Source organism: Artibeus jamaicensis, unplaced genomic scaffold (assembly GCF_021234435.1).
Source record: "Artibeus jamaicensis isolate MK-2021 breed Jamaican fruit bat unplaced genomic scaffold, CSHL_Jam_final scaffold_3151, whole genome shotgun sequence".
Lineage (NCBI taxonomy): Eukaryota > Metazoa > Chordata > Mammalia > Chiroptera > Phyllostomidae > Artibeus > Artibeus jamaicensis.
The window spans coordinates 7380443-7407292 of NW_026522037.1; the positions used below are offsets into that span (position 1 = coordinate 7380443).

Consider the following 26850-nt stretch of genomic DNA (forward strand, 5'->3'; position numbering starts at 1 on the left):
AGGACAGTCCAGCAGGTTTCTATTTGTAGCTCTTGAGCCTTATGAAAGTGTTTCATTGCCCTGATATTACACCCCAAGCACTAAGCAGTAGGAACTCACTCACCATGCTGCAGCCGAAAGCCTTTCATGAGTGGGCCCAGGTTCCCAGGGTGTCTCGCTCTGTCTCGACGCTGCCGGCTGGGCTAGACTGACGGGAGAAGTCAGGCCAGCGACAGGGAAAACAGAAGGCAGCACACAGATAAATCAGCATGCCCTGCTTCTAGGATGACAGCGATGTCAGGGTGACTAACCACGCGCCCCTTCCAAAGAGATTGTAATTCCTTCTCCAGCATGTGCATTAAAGGAGAAATCAGGACAAAAGTTATTTATCTTGGTGCTTAATGGAGAGGAGGGGGGGAGGGAGGGAGAGAGTCAGACAGGGTCAGGGCCCTTGTTGAACACCCACAGCTGTGCAGACAGGTAGCAAAACTTGAGATGGGCATTTGTAGAATGGGAGAGCAAACAGTACGAGGTCTCTTCTCGAAATACCGACCACCCAGCTCTAAGAGTAAGCCACCCAAGTGCGTGTCCATGGACAAGCCTCAGACAGACAGAGACATGAGAGAGAAGCAAGTGGACCCTCTTTCCTTCTTTACCTTCTTTGGACCCATAAGGGTGGCCCCAGATGTGGAGCACAGTCTGGGCAGTTCGGCCATGGCCTTGGTGTTCGTTTGTTGTAGGATCTTGCCTGGCAGATCTTTAGTAGAAATATCAGCTAAAGTCTTGGTATCTGAAGCCGCCACCTTGTTTATATTTATAGCCTTTTATAACACAGTGGATTTTGTTCTAGTGCCTGGGAGTGCCAGGTTGGGTCCTGACTCAGAATCAACTGCCCCTGTGACTTAGGACAAATCATTACACCTCTTTTGGCCTTGCTTTTCTTACCTACAAAATAAAGGATGAATAGTATATTAGTTCTGGGGCTGCTGTAACAAAGTACCACAAATGGGGTGGCTTAAATAATAGAAATTTTTTGTCTCACAAAGCCCTTGAGGCCAGATGTCCAAAACCAAGGTGTCAGCTGGGTTGGTTCCTTTTGAGAGCTGTGGGGAAAGGTCTGGTCTGGCCTCCCTCCTAGCTTCTGCTGGCCTCCTTGAGGAATTACTTGACTTTTCGATGGTGGCTTCTCCCAGGTCCCTTTCCATCGTCTTCACTCACGCATGTACATCCAAATTTCCCCTTTTTATGGGGACACTAAACATATTGGGTTAGTGCCCATCCTAATAACCTCATTTTAACCTGATTACCGAGTAAAGACCTTATCTCTAAAAGAAGGTTGAATTCTGATACATTGGGGGTGAGGACATTAATCTATGAATTTGGGGTCGATACAGTGCAACCCATATCAAATAAAGGTCCATATAACTCTCATAATTGCCCATACAACACTCTTTGTTTTCCACACTTTCCTGAACAGTCTATTTACTCTGACCTCAACTTGTGGAATATTACATGTATAACACTCTCCTCCTGATGGAGAAGGGGTAGTGGTGGTGATAATGGCGATGACTAAGATGCATGCAGTACGCATGCCCCACAGACCAAACTCTCTGTTACGTGGTTGTTAACTCCAGTGCACCAGAGGAAACAGGCTCAGATGGGGCGGAGAGATCCCAGCTCCACAAGGCAGGTAACTGAGGGAGGGCGAACGAGCACCCAGGACGGGCGCTTTCCAACCTCTAGGCAATGCCTCTCGCATTATTGGAAGTTCAGAAGACCAAGAAGGGAATAGGGAACCTATTTTGCAAATGCAGCTCTGATGCGCTGTGGCTCACCCGAGGGTCCCTGAGCACCAGTGTGGGGGCGCTGGGATCCAAACGCTGGGCCTCCGGCCAGCAGGTGCTCTCCCCGCCCCCGTCTCCGGTCTTCGGCCTGTAGACTCTCCTCCACCCCACCCTCTGCCAAGTCTTTTCTTTTGCTCTGTCAGGGATGTCCAACCTCTTTGGTGTCTCTGGGCCACCCTGGAAGAAGAAGAGTTGTCTTGAGCCACACGTTCAGTATATCATGACACGTCATCACTAAAAAGCTCATCATGTGTTAAGTGAATTTACGACTGTGCTTTGGGCCGCATTCACGGCCGTCCTGGGCTGCATGCGGGTTGGACACCGCTTGGAGGCTAAGCAGTCACACATCTGTCTAGTGACCAGCAGCTCCGACAGGCATGTGTGTGCCTCAGAACAGAGGTTGGAAGGAGGAAGGGAATTCCACAGCTCAGTGTTAGGTTGTCTTTATTGCAGAGATGTAGGCAGTAAACACCTGATTCCAGGTCATTTTGTCAGCTTACGGAACATTTAACTTCTCTTATTATTGTTATTATTATTTTCCATTCCTAGCCCCCCCAGCATCCGTGAAAGATTTCCTTTTATACAAGTCAGAAATTTCACCTAATGCTTCATTTTTTAACAAAGTCAAAAATAACCCTTTGATTTTCTTTTACCATTACATCAGAAAGACTAATAAAAATTCCGATTTCCATATCTGCTCTCTGCAAATCGAAACTTTAAAATGATCACAAAAGATCGTGTTAACATCCTCTGGATGGTCTACAACATTCCTCTGACTGCAGTTTATTGGTACGTTCTTCTTATTTTGATAAGCAATGCCAAAACCCTCTCTCTTCCCCCACTTCATAGGCTCCATTAATATAATGTGTTTCACTATCTTATCAACTCAAAGACAATCCCGGTCAAGGGAGCCTGTGTTACTGGAAGAGAATCTGGTAGGTGGGATAGCAGAAATGCTTTCTAACAACTACCAATAAAATAGCCAGACATAGAAACTACATTTTCCCTCAATCTGTTCTTTTTATCCGAGTAACCTAGACAACTATCTTTTCAGAAAAGATTTCATCACACCTTGGCACATTCCCTGTATCTGTTTCTTATTTACAGTTTATAGTGAAGCCGAAAAGCCTCGATGGTCTCGAATAATTTGAGCTGCCCCCCCCACCCCACCATTTCCCAGCAGAACGGTTAACATGGCACTGGTGAATGGGCAACAGCAGATAAAATAGGGATTAGGGAACTTCGGTCTCACCCAAAGGCAGTCTTCCCAGGTAAAATGCATTCGGAGAGAAGCTATAAGAATTGCAGATAACAATTCTTTCTCCCTTGGGGTAGCAGTAGGAAAAGGTCTATTCTGGTGCTGCCAATTAGCTCCCTTTCTTCGTAGTCTGTTGCAAGAACTCTGCTATGCCAACAATGTGGGCAACAGCTTTATCCAAATGGGGTTAATAAAAGAGCTAAACTCCACCCAGCCTTCATCACATGGGGGCAATTTCCGATTCTGATCCAATGTTAGAACTGAAAAAAGAGCAGTGCCCAAAGGGCTGAAAATGAACATGATCTGTGTCCGAACTCAGAACAGACTCGGACCATGGACGCTCCAGCCTTTCCTGGATCCCCTGACCTCCTGCATCTGGTCAGTAGGACAGTGGTGGCGAGGGCTTTAGCATGAGCTCCAGAACTGCATTTCAGCCTAGAAGTGGGGGTGGGAGTCTCACAGCTCATTGATTCAGTGATTCATCAAAAATTGATTATTCCTTGAGCCTTTAAGTGCCGGGTACTAAGCTGGACTCTACAGCTGTAGGAAGCAGATCTAGAAGGGGCCCCAGATACCCACCAATCAGGGTCCCAGCAGGAAACAGATGATATTCTCACAGGACAAATGAGGAGAGCTAAATAAAGAGTCATCTGCAAAGGCGTGGGCAAGGAGAGGGGGTATAGGTCCCTGGGGTGAGTGGCAACAGGTGTGTAGTCCTCAAGGAGCAGGGGGAGGAAGTGGTTACCCTAGCAGAATCAGGGACTGCCTGACAGGGCCTGTGGTCCTCGGTAGAGAGATGAAGTCAAACGGAGGTGACTTGGCGGGAAGGGAGCTGGCAATAAGTCTCCCAACCTCACTCATTGTCCTCCTACCCTCTGATGTCCCGCTGGGCACTCCAACTAGCCGAGCCCAACAGAAAGCCAGAGTCAAGGAGGCTTCTGACGTGGTGGAGCTGGTAAAAGGTAGCCTTCCAGGGCCTTAACAATTCAGAAAGGGGAAGCTGTCCACACAGATATATTTGCATTTTCTACTCCCCTTTCTGAAAGAAGCTAGCAGTGTTAGGTTAATTAGCACAGAACTAAGAGATTCATCCTAGGAGGCTGGAGTTGGACTCCTTCAGAACCCAGAGGGGATGTGGCACTCGGCCACCCTACTGTTGTTCCTTGTTATAATTGGGAAGTCGTGTGACAACAAGCTCTGTGATGGATTGATTGATAGTGAAAACGCAGCTGAACAAACCACCCATCACTAATATTGGGCTGCGTCCCTGTTTAGCAAGATGTGCTAGTGTGAGTCTATTAGCATTCCAAGGCCCTCACTGCCATATGGCAGGATGGAAAAGGAAGAAAAGGGAAGGGAAGGAAAAGAACATTTATTAAACTTCTAATTATACTCCAGATCCTGGGCTACGTAATTTACACATTTTACTCCATTTCTAGTTTCACTTATGAAATGTTCTTTTTCAATTTTTTCTTCTGTTTTACAAAAGAAGAGAGGGAGGCCTAGAGAGGTTGACCAGATAGCCCAATGTCACACCATCAACTCGTAAGGAGACAGGAAAGGGACTCCAAATCAAATTTGGCAAGCACACCAAAGTGGGACTTAGAGAGCCCGCCCACGCTAGCTGTGTGACCTGATAGAAATAATTTCCCCTTGGGCAAGTCTCTTAATCGTTCTGCTTCCTGGTGTCTGTCTATATAAAACGAGGAGCCTGGAAGAGGCCAGTCTCCAGAGGCCAGGAGTAACATGAGCGTGCAACTCAGAATGGGAGAGGATGTGGCAGACTGGGGAGCTCGTGTGCCTTGCCTGATGCATACCCAGTTTTGGCCAGCTGTTGATATTTGCAAATGGGACAGCTGAGTTTTCAGAAGGAGTTTGGTGTGCGTGTATCTGTGTGTAACACCCTGATTTTTAATTGTTTGCAACCAATTCACAAAAATATAAAATATCACTGCGGCCAAAATACCCTCTTCACTCGGATGGTCTGAGTGAGACATCTCATGTGACCTAGACTAGCCTTTTCCTTCATGTAAAATGAGGCTGTGCTGAGGCCCAAAGTCTGCTTTAGTTTTTCATCCCCTAGTCAGCTGTTAGTACATGGCTGCTGTCTAGGCAACTGGGTGAGGGCTGGGAGTATGATGATGAACAGAAGTCCTTACCCTCTCGGTCCTTACTCAGAGTGAGAAAGATGGACTTGAACATAAACACAAAGGCCCAAGTGTTGAGCCTAAGAAGCACATGGGATTATGGACCATCCAAGGTATTGGAGGTGGAGGGCTATTGTGGGACGAATCTGTATGGATGGAGGACTAAACCCCCTCAAGCCTGCTCTGCCTTCCTGCTGCCTTCCCTCCACGTGCCCAGGGTGCCCCTCTGCTGGCAAATCCAGAGGAACCCAGGCCCTTCCTAAACTCCACCCTCCAGACAAGCACACTTCAATCGGAACTGCACCTCCGCTAAGTCCCCTGCCGCCACCAGGGTCAGCCCTGGATGGAAACTATGCAGTTTCATTGCTTCCCTTCCCGACCATCCAGCTAATCCATTTTAAGCTGCCATTTAAAAAAAAAATAGGGAAACAAATGTTTCATTGTATGCTCAATTTTTAGGAAATGCCATATGCACGAACCGGACTCTCTCACGCAGAGTGTTGAGGGTTTTAATCACCTGCATCGAAGACTTTGTAGGTCAGCAGAGCCTGTGGCTGGGGAGCCCAAGCTTTTGTGACCGTCGCCTGCATGTGGGGAGCAGGCAGGCGCTGGGGACAGGATTCCTGCCACCAGGCTGCTTTTCCTTCGTCACAGGCGGCCTTCCGACAGTAGCCTCACCTTTCCACTCGACGGCCCAGAGACAGAGCCGAGCAGGCCTTTTCCAGTGAAGCCTTTCTGAGTCTTTGAGGGAAGAGGCGCTGATTCCACGTGTAGTTTTCTATAAGCAGCTTTTACCTCTTCCTTCTCTGTGCAACACCCTGCAGTGCTTGGGGGGACATTTGCTGAGAACATTCCTAAAATAGAGGCACGGAAACCAATCTGTCAGGTAGAAGTGTGCAGGCGGCGAAACCCTGGTTACCGTGATGCCAGGCTGGGATGGGAGTTACTGTGTCCTACCATTCTCACCCCAGCTGGGGGAGCCCCAAGGGTTGTGGGAGGGGCTGAATGGCCAGGCCTGCATGGCATGGAGCCTAGCCTGGGGTCCCTGAGCCCCTCTTGTCCCTGACCCACGTTGCTTCTGTGGTTCTAGGCATCTGGAAGACAACCAGGTCAGCATCATCGAGAGAGGTGCCTTCCAGGATCTGAAGCAGCTGGAGCGATTGTAAGTACAGCACAACCTCCTTTCTTGAAAAGTCTTTTTGCCTCCTCTTCCTTTTTTTTGTTGTAAATTGGCTTCATCGCAACCTTGCTTTAAAAAAAAAACCAGTCTCCTATGTTTAATAAAACGTTTGCTATTTTATTTAAAGCACATTAGATGCATGTTGCAGAGACACTGAGATTCACATAAGCACTTTTCCTTTACAAGATGCTAGAATTGGCATCTGGGGTTTGTTTTTCTTCTTCTCAGCCTTAAGCTCTCTCTTGGTGTTTGTACGTGGGGTTGCTTCTGGCCTGGGCCTCAGCCTTCACTTTCAAGGAGGAAGGAAGCCCACTCCCTGTCGTGGAAACCAGAGGATCAGATGCTCCCTGCTCCTCTGCATGGGGAGTGTGCTCCTGCACCAAGCCCCCTCCCCTCCCCTGTGCCTCTCCGCCTTGTTCTCATGGGAGAGGAAGGGCAGCGAGTGGGCAAAGCCCTCGGAGTGCCTGTGCCTCTGAGTGCACATCAGCCTGCGTCAGGAAGCCCACACATTTCCACGAGAGAGAATATGCTGACAGTGGTTTAAAAATAGGCCGCTGCTCTGACTCTATCAGAGGGAGAGAAGAAGAGGGGCAAGATGGGAGATGGATGGAGCCTCCATTTGTTTCGTTGATTAATGCGTTTGCGGAAAGGCTCTGGGTCACTTTGATGAGGGGAGCTGCTCAGATGGTTAAGTGGGCAGCTTCACCTTCCTTCAGTTAATCACAGCTGGCAGCTCACAACATCTGGATATTTGCTTTCTGCCCCTCTGAGCGGGGATTGTCCCCAAGAGCACTTAGTCATGCTGGTGGGCGTCTCTCTCGTGCTTCCTTCTGTGTCCTGGTCGACTCGACATTTCAGCCTCCCTCCCCTGCATTTGAGTCCAAGGGCCTGCAAGAGCTCACCGCTCTGCCAGCTTACCTAGAAGGATGTTCCACATGGGCCCATCTCTGTCATCGACAGGGACGGGCTTGGGGAAGGTGGAGGGCCTGCCACCAACTTGTGAGCTCTGTGACTGCTCATCTGGGACAACGTGAGAATGGGAAGGGATGCTCCCCAGCAGAATCCCTTACTCTCCCTCTGCTGTGTAAATGGTCTCATTTATTTCTCTTCTGCAGGGTCAAAGGTCAGCGTATGTTCTGCTGCCGTTGGTTTGGAAATATGACATTTATTTCTTGTACGGGAAAATAGTTGTAAAAGTAATGAATGTTGCCTCTATTGACTCTTCTGTTTTTAAGTTTTCTTAAAACTTAAATTCTTCCCCTTATTTAAATGTAGGGAAAAAACACAAGTATTTTTTGGACTTGGTTTCTTTCTATGAAATATGCGACATTTCTGTGGAAGGATAAATAATACAGTCCTTAATAAAAAGGCCACCTCTTGCTTAGTGCTCTGATTAGAAGGGTAAATAAATTTCCAATTCATTTATTTCATGGTTGTTGGAAGGGAACTAATTGAGTACCTTGGATATGCTAGGAACTGTGCCAGTGTTTTATATGCTGTTATTTTATCCCCACAAAATTCCTGTGAGGTGTTATTACCCTCATTTTGCAGATGAAGAAACAGAGGCCCAGGGAGATGGAGCCAGAGAGTTGTCAGGGGGGAGCCAAGACTCAGAGCCACATCCGTCCAACATCAGAGCCCACGTCCTTCCATTCTTCTGTGCTGCAGACATTAGATGAAGTGTGGGCTTTAGCAATGGCCCCGCACATAGCCCCCCCCCCCCAGCACCCATTTAACTCCAGGGCGTATCAGTGAAATGTTATGGCAAAGGCACTTTGCTCAGGCTTGGTGATCATGGCTGAAATTCCACGTGTATCTGGGGGACTGAGGAAGTCGCGCTTGCAGGGCGAGCCTCTTTCTCTCCTTTGCCTTATTAGGAGGGTAAGGCTAGCTCTGGTACTAGATAAACCCTCAAGTCTCATGGCTTAACCCGATGGAAGGTTACTTCTTATTCATATCGAACTCAGTAAGGGAATTCCTGGCTGCCGGGTCTCTGTGCTCCAAGGGGATTCTCAGAAACATGGGTTCCTGCCCCTCCTAAGCTCTGCCATCTCCAAATCTTGCCTTTGAAAGTACCAATGTTTGTCTGCATCAAGCCAGTGGGAGGGAGAACAGCAGGACGGATTGCACATGGGAGGTTTCATGGGCGAGACCCAGAAGGAGAACATGTCACTCCCACTCTTACATACCTGGGGCTAGAGCTCAGTGGAGGCTGGGAAAGAGAGCTGAGTGCTATGCCGGGGACCCAAGGAATCAGGGTAAGTGAACAGTTAACCAGTCACTGACGTACATTGCAAGCAAACTGAAAAAGCCCTTAGGCAGGAAGAAGAATAGAAGTATAGGCAGCTGACTGGTATGCACAGCTGGGTAGGCACCTCATTTAAGGCCTTTCAGTGTCAACAAGAGGGAGTGTGTGTGATGTTATCCTGACTGGTGTTAATCTGGAATTACTTATGCAGTCTGCCCACCCCCGAAAGGCTTGGGAGCTATAGGATGAGAAAATACAATATATTGGGCTGGCCAGAAGTTTGTTTGGTTTTGTCTGTAAGATGCCTCTAGTAGCCTTTAGTTGTCTTTAACTTCATTTGAAACAACTTTGTTAGATCGTGTTGTGATAGCTGTCATATCAGTCTGCATTTAAAAAAACTTATCAAAATTGAATTTTGGCGTAGCCATTTTAAGATTGAAGATGGAAGAAAATGCACAACATTTTTTGGTATATTATGCTTTATTATTTCAAAAAAGGTAAAAACACAACTGAAATGCATAAAAGATTTGGGCAGTGTATGGAGAAGGTGCTGTGGCCGATTGAATGTGTCAAAGTTGGTTTGCGAAGTTTCGTGCTGGAGATTTCTCACTGGATGAGGCTCCATAGTCAGGTAGGCCAGCTGAAGTCAATAGCAATCAAAATGAGACATTAATTGAGAACATTCAATGTTCTACCATGTGGGAGATGGCCGAGATACTAAAAATATCCAAATCAATAAAGTTATTGGTGAAAATGAACAATGTCTTTTTTAAAAGAAAGAACTAACCGGACTTTCTGGCCAACCCAATATTTACTGTTAACAATGGAAGAAGCAGGTGGCTGACGGGGCCTCTCCAGCTCTCATTCCTGACACTAGATCTGTGCCTGTGTATTGGGGAGTTTATTGGTCATATTCTGAAATGCAGGCTGGAAATTATATGGGTTTTGATCGTTGGTTTTTTGTTTGTTCATTTTCATTCACAATGGTCATTATTGGTTTGGTCTCTTGAGCTTTAATGGTGAAGGAAGACCATTCTGTCCTGTAGTTCTCAACTCAGAAGTCTCTATTCTTCCTTGAAAGAGTGCCTGCTCCTGACTCAGGTGCCCTTCCTCTCATAGCACATCATCATCCCATCACTGCACTGAACACGCCATGTTTTAATTCCCCATCTGCCCGATTGTCTTCCCCCAAAACTCTGAGTATGTTGAGGTCAGCAATCATGTTCCATTTAGCTCTTAATCTCAAAGCCTAGCACAAGGCATCGTGGTAAGTCCTTATGGACTATTTATCAAGTACTTTTTTAATACCAGTTTTTGTGTTATACCAGTGCTTCTGAGTCGGTACCAGTTTTTCCCTCTAGAGGACACACTTGACATCGTCTGGAGACATTTTTGGTTGTTACAACTGGAGGAGGCTACTGGTATGTAATGGGTAGAGATCAAGAATGTTGCTAAACATCCTACAACGTACAGAACAATGCTCACAGGAGTGAATTATCCAGTCCAAAATGTTAACAGTGTGAAGGCTGAGGAACTCATCCAGCAATATTACGAGACTAGGATTATCATATCTTTGATGTGACTAAATATAAAGCCAAAGCACTCTTTATGAAGTATTGCTGCTAAGTGCATTCACCCTAAATCTAATTTAGCTAGATCTCAGGTTTGGTTTCCAGGAAGTGGGCAGGATAGAGGGACAAGTTACATGAAATTAAGAGGAAACAAATCCTGTAGGTGGGGCATTTTATAAGATCGCTGCCTCGATCCCTTCAAAAAGAATGTTGTGAAAGGCGCCACACATGAAGGTTTGTGTGGCTCTATTGACAATAGGTAAAGTCACCTTTAACACAAGAAATGTTATTGGAGATAAAGAGGAATATTCCATAATGATAAAGGGGTAAAGACACATGTAAAGCAAATTTTGACTAAAGCAACTAGCTGTGGAATAAACATTCTTTACAAATGCATATGAAACTTTTATCAAATGCTGGTCTGGAAAGCAGGTCTCAATAAATAATAGAGAATTGAAATCATGGATTATTGTCAAGAAATCGTTGAGAAAATGATAAGTAGAAAATTTCAAAATATTTGCAAATTGAGTAGTATACTTCTAAATAAGCTCTGAGTCGCAGAATATATCACAGTAGAAATTTGAAGATATATATTTTCTGAATGTTATCAAACATACAATATATCACAGTGTGTGGATTACAGTCAAAGCCACATTCAGAGGAAAATGTGTAGCCTTTTAGCTCTATTATTCAATTTATGATCTATATTATGTATAGTATAAATTAAAAAAGAGGTAAGGCTGAAATCTTGATGAAAGTATGTATCTCAAGCTAGAGAAAGAACAAAGTATAAGAAAGGAAATTAGTAATATAAATATATATTTATATTAGAAAAACTCTAAAAAGTCAAACTTTTATTTTTGAAATACTAAAATAATAAAAATCGACAGGACTGATCAGAAACCAAAAAGAAAGAAGACTCAATTACTAATAGGAGGGGTAAAATGTGGATACAACTCTGGATTTTGTAAACATAAAAATGACTATTAGATCAAGTTTTGGATAACTTTGTTTCAATGATGTTAAAGATTAAGTGAAATTGAAAACTGAAGCAAGAAAGGATAGAAAGTCTATATAGTTTTATATCTAGTAAAGAAATTAAATCTTTAATTAAAATATTCCACCAAGAACATCTAGGCTCAGATGCCTTCACCAATAAATTCTACCTAAATTTTAAGAAGTAAATATCAATTTAACATAAACTCTATAAAAAGAATGGATATTTGTTATTTCAATGGCATAACTCTTATAACAAAACTCAACAAGGATGCTTCAAGAAAAAAATATAAATCTACATATTTCATAAATATTTTTATGAAATCATAAACAGAGTTCCTAACAAAATATTAGCAAAACAAGTTTGGTGATACATTAAAATGATGTATTACTACCAACTTGCCTTATTTGAGGAAGATAAAGTTGGTTTAATATTTTAAATCCCTCCTTCCCAAATAAAAATATACCTAGCCACTGGGGTAGCAAAACCAAAGACACAGACAGCATCTGCAATAAAACTAGTTGACAGAGTATCCCAGTGAATCCCCACCCCCTACCAGAAGCAGGTGGGGGAACACAATGTGAGGTTACAAGACCATTGTGGGATCTCATCTGTGTGGGGAAAAGCAGAGGAAAGGCAACTGAAACTTGTACGACTCCGAGAACAGGAGATCACTTAGATTACCCATGTCGACTCCCTGGAAAACACAGTGATCAGTCTGAGAAAAGCCGCCCAACTGGAAGGGAGCTGACTGGATCCAGTTCACAGTAAGTGCAAAGGCATCGTGATGTGATGGGGACTGTCAGGACCTGGAGGATTCTGGGCCCTACGAACTCCTCAAACTAACAAACACAGACTTTTTTTTCAAAGAAAGGCCTAGCATTGCTAAGAAACTTCTGGGAGTAGTTGATCAGAACAGAAAAATAGTACAAATGAAAAGAAAACTTCTTGATTAAAGTGTTAGAAATCACCAGAAAGGTCATAAATTAGAAAATACAAGGCTATGTTTTTCATTGGTTTTCAAGAAAAACCAAGAATGAGCTCTTGGCTCTTGAAGGTAAAAAGCTGTCACTTTCTACCCCTCCCTCATAAAACTAAAAGGAATTTCTTTTATTTAGGAAATAAACAACCAAAAGGACTATGATGGATACTCATACAAATTTTTTGTAAGAAAAATAGAAAAGAATAAGAAACATAATAATCTCCATAGAACAATGAAAATATGTGAAAAAGGGTCACTATAAGACAGACGAAACCTATAATAGAAAAGTACGAAACCAACTGCACAAATTTAAGATCGTGTAAACTGTAAAATAACAACATAAAGTGTGAATTTGAAAGACTCAGAAATTAAATGATTAGAACAAAGTAGGATTTGAAAGGGTTGGTGAAGAACTCAGGAAACAATTTAAAAATAAAAGAAATAAAATACCAAAATAAATATTGCCGATACAACACCAAAGAAGAACAAACTTGGAAGAATTACATTATCAAATTTCAGACCTACTACCAACCTACACTGAGCAAGACAGCATGGTGCTGGTGAGGTAATGGGTGTATAAAGGAATGGAACACAACTGAGAACCCCAAAATAGGCCCATTTAAATGTGGCCCACTGATTTTTAACAGAGGTGCAAGGCTAACATGAAGAGAATTCAGAGGAGAACAGTCCTTTCATAAATGATGCTGGGACAATTTGATGTTCATCCGTAAAAAAAAAATTGAAACTTTATTTCTTGTACAAAATCAAATTCAAAATGGATCATAGCCTTAAATGTAAAATGTAAAGTTAAATAAGTTCTAGAAGAAGATAGAAGGGAAAAATCTACATGACCTTCAATTTGGGGGTGAGTTTTTTCCTATAATACTAAAAATACGAGCCATGAAAGAAAAAAAATAAGTTGAACTTCATTAAAATTAAAAACTTCTGCTTTGCAAAAGGCACTTTGAGGAGAATAAAAAGACGAGCTACAGACTAGAAGAAAATTTTTGCAAAACAAATCTGGTAAAGGACTTGCGTATGAAGAACTTATAAAATACAACAGTAAAAAATCAAACCACCCTAGCCTCCAAAAGAAAAAAAAACAGGCAAAAAATTTAAACCAGCGCCGCACCAAAGAAGGTGTAAATGACAAATAAGTATATAAAAAAATTCTCAATGTCATTTTCCATTTGGGTTACGCAAATTAAACCACAGTGAGATACCACTGCACACCTATTAGAACGGCTAGCATGCTAAACGCTGACGTCAGCCATTGCCGATGAGGAAGCAGAGTGACTCTCATTTTTACTGTTTTATAATGTGACATAGTGCAGCCTCTGTGGAAGACAGTGTGCAGCATTCTCTCACAAAGCTAAACAGAGCCCCATATCATCCCGATCAGTAGTCGCTCGGAGTTTGGGGAAGAAGAGCGGGTGGGGTGTTGAATGGGAGAGGATGGGCTTCGGATGGTGAAACTAGGCTGTGGAAACCTGAAATGGCATGCATGTGGCATACACGTTGACCAAAACCCACAGAATTTTACAGTGCAAGGAGCGAACCTTCACATGTGCAAACTTTTTAACTCTCTTGGAACTTGGAGGACCCCAAGATGGAATGCAGCCGGTGGTGGCGGTGTGAGTCAGCCTCACGGAAGGTGGTGAGGGAAAAGGCAGGTGTGGAGCAGGGGGCAGCCTGGGAGGCTGAGAGCAGGCGGAACAGCACGTGAGTGCTGCGCTCTGGGGGGCGAGCCGTTCCCCACAGGGGCACAGGTTGACAACTCTGAGATCACTGCACGTGGACATCACAGCTGAGCCACGCACAGGTGGTGGATGGTGGGGCGGGTCTCTCCCTGTTGAAGTGGTGGCTTCAGACGGCAGTGGAGAGCGTTCTGATGTCCACGTGGTGATGGGTTAGCATCGGGCACATCAGTCCGAACAAGCATTTAGCCTGTTATATAATACTTTCACTTAATATAGATGGGTTTATACATATAAACATGTATGGAAGGTTTGGACACAAGGAAATATTTTCTTGCTCTGTCAGCAGCAGCAGTAAGCATCCCAGTGCCCACTGTGGCTTCTCACGCCATCCTTCAATATAAAGTTCAGGCATCTTAGAGAAACCGGCTGGGGCGTGAGAACTATTGTGCCAGAAAGAGAGTGCTCAAAAACAAGAACAACACAAAAATAAACAAATAAATCCAACCCCAGTAAGCCTCCCAACAGCCCACACGTACGAGGGCTTAGGAGCAAACTGACAGAACTCCCAATGCCAAAGCTGGAACAATTTGGGCTGCAAAATAAGTACATTGGATTATAACCAAAGTATAAAATATGTATCCATGAGTCCATCCCTGGCTGGTGTGGCTCAGTGGATTGAGTGCCGGCCAGTGAATCAAAAAATCGCCAGTTCGATTCCCAGTCAGGGTGCATGCCTGGGTTGTGGGCCAGGTCCCCAGCAGGGAGTGCATGAGAGGCAACCACACATTAACATTTCTGTCCCTCTCAAATAAACAAAGAAATAAATCTTTAAAAATATATATCCTTGAGTGCATACTGATATAAATAAGTGGGGAGATGAGGAATCTCCCATGCAGAAGCATTTTAAGTAATTTATGTAGGTGTTCTGCCCTCAAGGAGGCGGAGCGTAACTCCCCAGTCCTTAGGCTCAGGCTTTGCCTAATGACTTCCTCCTCGAGTTTGGAAAGAAAAGGGTTGGGTGGGAATAGTATTGACTAAACAGGACACACACTACCTCAGCCGGGTGATGAAGGCCAATACTAAAAGCGATGTCATGTTGAAAGTGTGTATCATTGATACGATGTCATGAAAACAGCAGTTTACATCTGTGGTCTTCATCTCAAACATCCATAACTCCAGTCTAATGAGAAAAACATCAGACAGATCCCCACGGCCTGAAAAACACCTGAGAGTCCTCCTCAGTGCTGCCTGGGTCATCAAAAAACAAGAAAAGTCGCAAACTGTCACGGCCAAGAAAGCAAAAGGAGACACGATGACTAAATATAATGGGCCACCCTGGATGGTATCCTGACAGAAGGAAGACGTGGGTTAAAAACTAGAGGAACCCGAATAAGGTATTGCTTTGCTGTGGCAAATGCCACACTGGACTGTACCACACTGTAGTAAGGTGTCAATAATGGGGACAGTGGATGTGGCTATAGGACATTGCTCTGCACCATCTTCCCAACTTTTATGCGCATCTAAATCTATTCTAATATAGAAAGGTTTTTTAAAAGTGATTGTGCCAAACTCTGCTTGAATTACAGATTTATGAGCGAAATAAATGTTACTGCTCCACACCAAAAATACATACATACATACTAATCTAGGTGGAATTCAAGAGCAAATACATATAATGGATAATGCTTTAAGAGAAATGAAAGATGGCATATGGTATATTTTAAAATCAATAAGGAATTAATATCCAGGTAAAAAGGATTCACGAGAAAGTAGTAGATATGGAAATCGGTCAAAGAACTTAGAGCGTGGCTCTCTGAGGAAGAAAACTAAAGCGGTAGAACAAAGCAAAAGTAATCATGATGAAAATTTCCTGAAACAAAAGATGATTTGAAGTTACATATCGAAAGGACACTGAATGCATAGAAGAACAGACCCTGAAGGCACAATATCGAAACATAGTCTAATAAAACTATTGGCTTTTAAAAGGAAAAAAAAAACCCTTAAGCATTTATCCATCAGACACATAAAATGGAAAGAACATTAGATTTCCAGCACATTTTTTGACACCAGAGCCAAAATACAATTGAATAACTGTTTAAGAAAATAAACTTTTCACAAATCAAATGCAAACCAGAGCCGTACATCCATTCGGGTATAAAGACAACAGACTATGATGAACAACTTGGGCATCATGGTCCCTGGGACCCCTCCCCAGGAACAAGCGTCACACAGCCCAACGCGTGGGGAGCCTCTGGCGCGAGGACAGAGATAATCTACACTTTCAGAACTCGCTGGAAGGTAGGAGGGGACCTGTGGCTGGGTTTGGAATGTCGTCCGTAGAGTGAGAGCAGGGCTGGGCTCCCCATGCTTGCTCCCTCCCTCGCCCTAAGCTGGCTGAACTGACAGTTACTCTAAGAACGTACAGGATGCAGAGACTCAGTATCGGAGGATTCTGGGTCCCTGCTAGCATGCATGTGGCTATGGAAGGAGTCAGACATAAACTTCTGTTATTTGAAATATGACAATGTAATTCATCCCATCAACAGAATAAATGAGAAAAGTCTTTTCATCTCCATAAATAAAAAGTACTTAATACAACACTAATTCATGATTGAAAAACATTTAAAGCAGGGGTGTCAAACTCACTTTCACCGGGGGCCGTATCAACCTCGTGGTTACCTTCAAGGGGCTGAATGTACTTTTAGGACTGTATAAATGTAACTACTCCTTAACTAGAGGCAAGGAGCTCGGCGCTGCTATTGGGTAGAAACATGATGGAGGGCGGGATTCCGTCCGTGGGCCTTGTGTTCGCCACCTGTGATTTAAAATATTAAGAACAAAATAGAGCTTCTCTGCATAACACCTAAGAAAACATCACAGTTAATGGTGAAATATCACAAATGATCCTCTTACAAGGTGCCTGGCGTTGTGACTTCTGTTCAACATTGTTTTAGAAGGTCCTGGCCCTGCAATGACCAAAAAAGAAAAAGCAGGGAGGGAGGAAGGAAAGGAGGTGAAAGAGTAGGTATAAGGTTTGGAGTAGAAGAAATATATCATTTGCAGATGACACGATTGAGTACATAGAAAATACAAAATACTCTACAGATAAGTTATTGGGATTCCTAAGTGAATTCCCAGGGCTACGGAACACAAGGTCAATAAACAAACAAACAAACATTAAAAATGCTTCTATCTACCAGTGGCAAACAATTAGGAATTTTCTTAAAATGATGCTTACAGTCCCATCAAAAACACCAGCTTCCCAGGAATATGTCTAATGAAAGACGCGTGAGACCTTAACACAGAAAGGACAGATCTTGCTGGGAGAAATGAAAGATGACTCAAATATACATATATGGAGATGCGGAATGTTCATGGCTTGGACAGCTCAGTATCTCAAAGATGTCAGTTCTCTGCAAACTGATATACAGAATTCAGTGAAATCCCAATGGAAATGTTAACAGGTTGTAGAAATTAAAATGATTCTCGAGTTTCTATGGAGATGCAAATGGTGAAGAAGAACCAAGATTTGTCTCAAAGACCCAGATGGAGGGCGTGATTTGTGACCGAGGTGGCCCTGTGAAGCGGCTTGGACCGGCTGGTCTGTCGACGGGACTGAGACAGAGCAGTGGATGGGCACACGGAAGACCAGTGGCCTTGCCCACTGCCACCAGCCATTCCCAAAGGCAGATGTAAATGGATTGTAGATTTACACGTGAAAGATAAAATAATGGCTTTTAGGAAATAATATATTTTCATGGTTTTGAGGTAGTTGATAGTTCTTAAGATTCAGAAGGCACTAAGAAAAAATAACTTGGAATACATTAAAATAAGTAACTTTTATTCATCAAAATGCATCAAATGAGTGAAAAAGCACGTCACAGAGGAGGTGAGCATATTGGCAGTGCATGTGACTGATGCTGGGCTTATGTGGAGAATGTACACACACCGAACCCTTACAGATCAATAAGAAAAACACAAGTGTCCTAGCAGGAAAATGGCTAAGAGTTTCCAACAGGCAATTTACAAAAGAACATCCAGATGACCGGCGATCACGTGCAAAGATGCTCAGTGCGGCATTAGTCTCCAGGGAAATGTAAAATAAAACGACGGTGGCTTCTCCACATCCCCATCGGAATGGCTATAACCTAAAATGTGTTGGTGACATGGGAAACAAACTGCATGTATCACACACTCCTGTGGGGCTCGTTGACACAGTTAGTCTGGAAAACTCTTTGGCAGAGTCGACTGGAGCCGAGCTTACACACAGCCCATGACCCAGCCAGTCCTCCCCTCGATCCGCACCCCACAAAGAGACAGACACAGGACTGCTCCTAATGGCACTGTTTGCAATAGCCCCACACTGCCAACAAGCCAAACGCTCATGGACATGAAAAAAAAGCGCTGCCAATAAGCCAAACGCTCGTGGACATAAAAAAAAAATTTGGAAATGAAAACAACAGGAAAACAAACTGCTACATGTAACGACATGGTAAATCTCAGAAACAGAATGAGTAACAAAAGCCACACAAACCCAGTTCCGCTTACATACTCTTCAAAACAGGCCGACCTGGTCAATTACTTTAAAAGGCAGGTGGTTTTTATCACTGGAGAGTTGCCAGTAGAAGGTGGAATTAAGGGATTTTTGAGGTGCATCGCCATCTGTTTCTACATATGGGTAGAGGTTTGGGGGTCTGTCCCCCGGGTGCAGCTTCAAGTCGTATGATGTCGACGTGTGTATTTTTCTGTATATATTACATTTCAAAAAATAATTGTTTTAAAAAGAGGCTTTAGAGATAAGTACAGCAACCAGATGCAATGCATGGCTCTCAGTGGAAGCCTGGTTTAAACAAACAAATGTATAAAATAAAATTTGGGGGCAAATGGAGAAATATGGAAGTGGACTGGACATCAGATAATGTTAAGAAATTAGTTACTTTGTTAAGTGTGATAATGGTACTCTAGTTATATAAGTGAACCTCCTTAATTTTTTGAGATGCATGCTGAAGTATTTAGGGATCAAATGTTCTGGTGTCCATAATTTCCTTTGAAATGGTTCTGTAGGAGGGAAGGAGGGAGGGAGGGAGGGTGGGAGGGAGGAATGAAGGAAGGAAGGGAGGGAGGGAAGGAGGGAGGGAGGAAGAACAAGAAAGAAAAGGAAAAGAAAGCAAAAGCAAAATAAAAGCAATTGTCGAATCTGAGTGGTGAACATAGGAATGCTCAAAACACATCTTTCCTTTTCTATATGTCTGAATATTTTTCATCAAAAAATTTTTTTTGAATTTTTAAAGTTATTTTGTATCCTTCCTGTGTCCTTTTCACAGAGGAAAAAACCCTGAAACTTAGGAAGTTTGAGTAAGTTGGTGAGACTTGAATCCCGGACCTATCAGAACTGAGGGAAGCCACCCTCGGGGCTGTGGGAGAGTGGAGTACTGGGCTGCCCGCCTTCCTCGCTCTGCAGACGAGGCCACGGGCCGGGGAGGGACCTGACTTCCAGGAGACGTTCACACAGGCTGCAGCGACTGAGCGGCCGCGCCGCCTTGGCCTTAGCTCGGTTTTTCCGAAAAGCAGAACGCAGTGGTGTCCTTAGCTGTGACCGCAGTTCACATGTACCCTTTAATTAGATGTCAAGTAAGTAATTATATCACATATTTAAATGCATATGTGTAGCCAATCTATATATATTTTTTTCTAAGTTATTGCAAGGGTTATTTTGCTCCTCGGCACATAGAAGCCTGCTTGTCCCGCCCGCACTGACGTGTGTGCTGTTCCCTGAGCGGATCATTTGGAGACCAGACCCTCCAGCGGCCCATGAATGTGGCTTTCTCTTCATTCGGCCTCATGTGTATCAACATCAAAGCCTGACCATTGTCATTAACTCAGAATTACGGACAGCGTTTTCTTTGTGAAATTTATCGCCCGCGGTGTCTACGCTGAAATTACTCCAAGTCCGTGATAAAAACCCCTGTGTCTGTGTGGGGGTGTGAGCTGCCGACACCGGAAACACCACCGTTGGCAGATTTTTGATGGGTTTATGTTATTATTCCTTATATTTAACAAAAATACATAACTTCTATCTGGGAATATATTTTCCATTGGCTCCTCAGGAATTATTAGACAGACTGAAAGGAAGCTGTGAAATGAGGGAAAAATAAAAGCCAGAGAGGATTTTTGAAGACACAGGCAGGACAGACCTCCACCCCTAGACCGGCGTGGCTGGCTCCCTCCCACCAGGTTCCCTCTGCACTGGTTGCGTTGAAAGGACGAGGGCAGATGAGGAGAAGTTATTGGAAGCCGTACACCTAAGACCTGCAGACGGTCCTGTAGTGGAAGACAGAGCTTTCTGCCTCCCCAGAGAACCAAACTCGGGACTGTGCCTCTAGTGACGGCAGGAATGGAACCAGAGAAAGGAGAAGAGAGCAGGGCGGAGCAGTAAGGGACGTGAGCTCTTCCACCACGGCCCACACTTACACGTGGCTTGACTTGGGACCAGTGCATGACCCTCTCCTAGCCTAGTTGCCTCGTCTATGAAGTGTCTATATTTCTGGCTCGAGGGGTTGTTGGGAAAACTAAAGACCATACATGAGGAGGATCGGGGCTGGTGTCTGGCTTGTAGTAAATACTCAGAAGCATTTCACTGCAGCCCCTTCAGCAGAACTAGGTGGGGAAAGACTGCCATGGGTTTCTGGAGAATCCCTGAGACTGGAAGTTATTCAGGAAGGAGGCAGGAATAGCAAGGGCCACTCTCTAGAAGTTTCCACTGGCCCTTTGATCTGCTAATTTAGTTAGAATGGCTGCGTGCCTGTTGAATATTAAGAACGTGGACTCCAGAGTTAGGATAGGCCTGGATTTGAACCCTGGTACATCTCATTTCACTTACCAGCCATGAGACTGTGGGCCACTTCCTTACTAGCTCCGAGACCGTCTGTTCAGTGGGGATAAACATCGTGGAGTCGAGTCGCCTTTTAAACAGAAGCTTGTTTCAAGTGTTGGCACAAACGGTACACATGGAAACTGTTCAATGTTACCGACAATTCTGTCTCCCATGAACGAGACGTGTGAGGACCCTCCTCCACTGATAAGTACCACGGACACTGGAGTCCCGTCAATGGGGTGCTTGCCGTGAGCGGCGCAGCAGGGCGGAGACGGCAGGAAGAGCAGCTCCATGCCTTCCTCTTACCATGTCACTCGGGGGCACAGGCTCATTGAGCAGGGCGGCGGGCAGGACCGCTGCCCCTCATGTGTCTCACGGTCCCCCCTTTCATGTCCGTGCCCTTGGAGTGGAATGCACACGTGGGCCCTTCTCCCTACTTCCCGGGGCTCTCGTGGGGTGTTCCAGGGCAAGCGCCGCCCCAGCGACCACAGTTCTCTGTCCTCAGGCACCTCCCCGAAGGCTCCTTTAGGGAGCAGTGGCCACGAGGGAGAACAGGTGGGCACTGCACTGGACCGTGCGGGCCGAGCAGCCTCACCTTGGCCCAAAGGCGCCTTCCATCTCTTAGACCACACACACGCCAAGCTGCCTTTCAGGCCCTGCCCTTCCGTCGTGTGTTGTCAAAGAGGTATTTTTTTTTCCATTAGAAAAACAAGCTTCTAGTGTTTTCTGTTGGATAGGAGCGAGGGTGCCGTCAGAAAGTGTGTATGGGCAAACATGCCGTAAAAGGCAAACAGCATGATGCGAGTCACTGTGAACATTCCTCTGTGGCTGCTGTGCTAGGCAGGCACAGCCACACGGCCAGTTTAGGTTTGCGCCCAGTCCGTCCCTGCATGCCTTGAAGAGCAGAAGAACCGACTCTTTGGGTTCCTTTTTCTCATTCTCTTTCTTTACATCATTTTTTGATAGAAATTAAAGAATGTCTGTAGGGTTGACTTTGTCATTTCAAGAAGACAGGGGAATGGCTTTAAGCCTGGGAATATGTCAGCCAAGTTTGGATCTCAGAATGGTCATGTCTCTCTCTCTTTCTGTGTGTGTGTGTGTGTGTGTGTGTGTGTGTGTGTGTGTGTGTGTGGCTTCGGCTTCCCCAAGACGTGAAGGTTTGGAATAAAAATGGTAATTGACCTTTAACGAGAGAGCTGAAAGAACTGCTTCTGTATATTACATGGCTGTGAGCTGGATTTTAAATGTTTGATTAAGTTATTAGAGTGTTTTGCTTTGGCATAACGTACTATAAATTCATGATTCCTGGCCAAAGCAGTTAGTCAGTGGAAAAGAATAAATTGTTTTGAGAGGTGCTTCAAAACCTGGATTTTATTCTCTTGGAAAGACAGGGTTTTAAATAAATCATGCAATACAAATGAGAATTTCCATAATTAAGGCTCTAACCAGGACGCTCGGCAGGAGCTCCGGAGTGGTGAAGGAAGGGCTTTCCAGGTCGCTTTCATTTTCTTGCCTTTTCTTTTCCACGTGATGTCTTGAGCGTGCTGCTGTGTTGTGGGGGCCTGGAGACCCACAGCACAAACCCAGTGCGCGTTAAATGTAACTTGTTAAACAATTTATCTTGGAGACGTGAATGCTGGAGGGACACGGATATGCCAAACACATGTATTTTGTAAGAACGGTTCCAGGACCCTGGGCTTTGCGGGGCGGCAGGTGGTTCGGGGCCCCATGTCTTGACTTGGAGAACTTTTGTGTGGCAGTCCTCACCTCTGTCACCCAGTGATCTCACTCCCTGGCAGCTCTGGTCTTTCCAGAGCATGTCCTCCTACTCTGTCACTTAGGAAATCTCTCTGAAACGGCAGCACCCCTCACATGGGGGCTCTTTCGGGCTCTTGGCCTCGGACCCTCTCCCCAGGATTCTTCCAGCTGTTTCCTCGAAGCCCCGTAGCCCCCATCAGTCCCGCTAGACTCTCCTGCCAGGAGCGCCTAAATAGATAAGGTGTAATTCAGTTCATGGGACTGGTTCTTCTACTGCTCTATCTATGCGCCGTATGTGCGTGACAGGGAACATTCACCTGTACCGTGTGCAGATGCGCCGCCCATGACGGATTCAGGACAATTGTCCTTTCTCCACGAGTATGCCATCGGGCCCTGTTGGAGATCTGGGCACCCTCTGTGATGTCCTTTCCATGGGATCCAGTGAGATCGTGTTGGAACACGGCCCTTTGTAGCAGACCGCTCAGAGGGCCACCCCAGCGGTGCTGCTAAAACACTGGTTTTCCTTGGAGATGAATTTAGTGACCAGGAGCCCAGGCCGTGTCCTCAGGTTGCCTCCCTGGACCCTCAGCCTCCCCACTGGCCAGCCTCACAGCCGCAGGCAAGTGGTCTAGTCTCTCATCTGTACAAAGGGGCGACCTGTCCCTGCTCCAGAGTGGTCGGGGGATCGAAGGAAATAATGTGTGCATCGTGTCTAGCAAAGCACCTGACACAAAACAAAGCAACTGATTAATACATACCCACTGTTCGTTACATCACGTTCACCATCCTCGTGGTCAGATTTAAGTGACATAATTTAGTATATAAAAATCTCTTCCAGCCCTGGCTGGTGTAGCTCAGTGGATTGAGCGAGGGCCTGCGAGCCAAAGGATCACGGTTCGATTCCCAGTCAGGGCACATGCCTGGGTGGCAGGCCAGATCCCAGCAGGGGACATACAAGAGGCAACCATACACTAATGTTTCCCTCCCTCTCTCCTTCCCTTCCCCTCTCAAGGTAAATAAATAAAAAATTTGAAAAACATATTTAATTTTAAAAAATCTCTTCCAAGAATGGAAGCACATGTGAATTTGAAGGTGGGCTCACTCAAATACCCAGGAATGTGTACCCGGTGCCCCAAGCAGTACCCCGCCTCCCCCGGGCCCCCATGCCTACTGTTTACCTGCGATCTTGTAGACCAGGGGTGTCAAACTCATTGTCACCGGGGGCCACATCAGCCTTGCGGTTGCCTTCAAAGGGCCGACTGTAATTTTAGGACTGTATCAACGTAAGCTACTCCTTAACTAGGGGCAGGGAGCTCGGCGTCGCTGCCGGGTAGGAACAAGGCGAGGGCTGGATTCGGCCCTCAGGCCTTTGTATTTGCCACCTGTGTTGTAGACGTTCTGTTGCCTGGGACCCAGGCTGGTCCCCACTCTCTGTGGGGTGGGGGACAGGACTAAGGGGTGCGGAGGGAGGGAGGGAATTTAGGTCAGGCCACGGTCGCTCCTCCAGTCTCCGTGCCCATCTCATCCGCGTCCCCTGGTCTCGCCGTGTTACAGTTCCCCCTTCAGCCTCCACCCTGTAAGGGGTCAGAGAGAAGCCAGTCCTGGATCTCAGCAAAAGGTGCAAATGAACCTCACTTGAGTCTTTGAGCATCCTGAGACCCAGCTTTGCCACCTCTGCAGGCTATGACAAAGTGAGAAAAGGGACTGAGGACTGCCGGCTGGCGTTTTTTACTTTGGCCTTCACCTGCCTTGGAATAGCGAGGAGCAGAGACCTGTGTGAACACCTCTTCAGTCAGACACAGGGCTTGGTGCCCTACAGACCTTACATGACTTTATCCTCTGAGCTCCGCCTCCGACGAGGCAGGGATCTCGACCAGCATCCACAGAGCAGGGCACCGAGCCTCAGCGAGGGGAGCACTTGGGTCTGGGTCCCACACAGTGGGTGCCGGCACCTGGGACCAAAGGTTAGACTGAAGCAAATCCTCTTGGTCTCTATGGGACTTCGGTTTTGTGCTGGCGACCAAGGCGGGGGGGGGGGGGGGGGGGGGTGGACGTAGATGTAAGGCTACTTCATTTTCCATCCTAAAGATGGGGACGGGGCAGGAAGAAAGCAGGAGCTGGGGAGGAGTGCATCCTGTCTCCCAAAGGCATACCCAGGCCATAAGAGCTCTTGGGTTTCCCCAGCCCTGCGCCACCGGAACCCCTGTGCCCAGCTGTGAGAGGTCAGCTGGCAGGAGAGGGGATTGCACATCCGCCTTGCTGTATTCCATGGGGGACAGAGTTGGCACCGGGAGTGCAGAGCCGGGAGGGAGGAGGGTGAGGGCTGTTTTCTAATGACAGCCTCTTGCTTCTCCCAGTGTCTCCGTCCCCACTGCCACCAAACTTGTGCGTACCATCATCATCTCTTGCTTGAAGGGCCACAGACCTCCTCTCTTACCTGTCTGCTTTCACTGTGCCCCCCACCCCCCCGGGAAAGCGTTCTCCACACCAGAGCAAGCCAGAGTGAGCTTCTCAAAGACAGACCAGCCTTAAAATCCTTCCTTGGCTTCCTTTGGCTCTTAAAATCCACTTCAGTTCCTTGTCGTGGGCCTCAGGGCCCCATGGAGTGTGGCTCTGCCTCTCTCTCCAGCCTCCCTCTGCCCCTCCCCCCGCCCCCTCCCCTAGGAACTGCCATTCATCCTTCAGCCCTCAGCAACAGGGCCACTTCCTCCGAGAAGCCTTCCCTGCCTCTCCGGGCTGTTCAGTTCCTCCCTCACACGTTCCGGTAGGACTGGGAGCCTCTGCCCACCTCGGTCCGTGTTTATGCATTCCTAGTACACTGACACGCGTGTCCCTCGGTGGACTGTAAGCCCCGAGACGAAGGCCACAACGTGTTTGCGCCCCGCACAGCATCGCCGGCACCTCACGCTGTGCCTGGCCGAGCCCGTGCTGAAACGTTTGTCGTGGGCTCAAGCAATGTGGCCGGGGACACAAGTGTTCTGGAAACCCAGACGGAACACTGACAGAGGGGTGGCCAGGCTCGAGGGTCCTCGGGTCACCCCCTCACCGTGTTTCTTCCAGCCCCAGGGAGACAGTGCCGGGCTCTCCTTCCCCCGGCCCCCTCCACAGTGGGGGTGCCGGCCGCCCAGACCTCCATGCTGAGGGCTGACCTGTTTCAGTCCTTACCTGCTGTGGCCACACACCTGTCCCAGTGAGGGGCCCCTTCCTGCAACACCTTTTCTTCCCCTATCCCCACGCTGTGACCGAGGACCTGGCACGATGCAGGTATTCTGGGAGTACTTTTGAATGTTCAGCATCGTACTACTTTGAACATCATTACTGGTAGTGATTCCTTTTCTTGAGGTGTATTTGATGTAAAATGAAATATAGATTTTGAGTATTACATTACTTTTTAGAGTGTGCATTTTATTTAAAAAATGGGTAAAGTCTTTAGAGCCAGGTTGAGTTATTAAAATATGTTGGTGAGCTGGGCAAAGTCCTTTCATAGTCATTTCTGACACACTATCTAATGTCTGTAGTAATACCCTATCATGTATCTGGCATTTTGTACATTTCTTTCTTTAATCTTTACTATAACCCTTTGGAGTACTGAGAACTACAGCTGCCATTTCACCAGTGTGGAACCTGAGGTCCAGAGAAGTTCAATGATTTGAACAAAGTCTCGTTGCAAGATGGGGAAGCAGCTCTTGCTACCTCCAAAGTGCCGTCGCCTGGTCCTCTGCATCTTCTTAGCGCCTCGTGGCAAAGATGCCATGTCTTTACAAAGTCAGAAGCCTGCTCGTTCTGTGCACCTAGAGGACTGGCTCTGAGGGTGTCTCCAAAGGCGGGGGACATACCTCTCAGCCCCCGCAGTCCCCTGCGGCCTCCTCCCCGCCCTCCCAGATACCTCTGCGGGCGGCCTGGGCAGCCCACGCAGGCATTGCTACAGGATGCAGCCCCCGGGGGAAAACACCCCTCTTCGCTGGTTTTATTTTTCTTGGTTGATTCATCTGACAAGGACCCATTTTGTACATCATTTTGGAATTTCAAAATCTTCTTTATCTCCAAAGGTCTCTCTTAAACATCTGAAGAAGACGTGGAAGTGAGGCTATGTCTGTTACTCCTCGTGGCTGCTTCCTAAACCCTGAGCTCTGTCTGCCTTTTAATTTATCTTCTGACCCTGAGGTCACGCAGGTTGTGGAATGGGGGACGAGCTGAACTGAGTTCGACCAGCTGGGGTCTGATTTGCACTGATCCCTGAAGACACGTCTCTCTCGCTGTGGTCTGACCTGCCGGGACACCTCCGTCACTGACTGTGCAGGGGGAGAGTGCA

The 26850-nt window shown here is 46.2% G+C and overlaps 1 protein-coding gene across 1 annotated transcript in view; it reads left to right on the forward strand.

Moving 5' to 3' along the window:
- The window catches only part of SLIT3 (slit guidance ligand 3), a 513545-nt gene that overhangs the window by 41899 nt on the left and 444796 nt on the right, over positions 1-26850 (forward strand). Inside the window, exon 3 of the mRNA XM_037127916.2 lies at positions 6319-6390. Within this exon, the coding sequence (XP_036983811.2) occupies positions 6319-6390 (72 nt within the window). The remainder of the gene's footprint in view (positions 1-6318; positions 6391-26850) is intronic.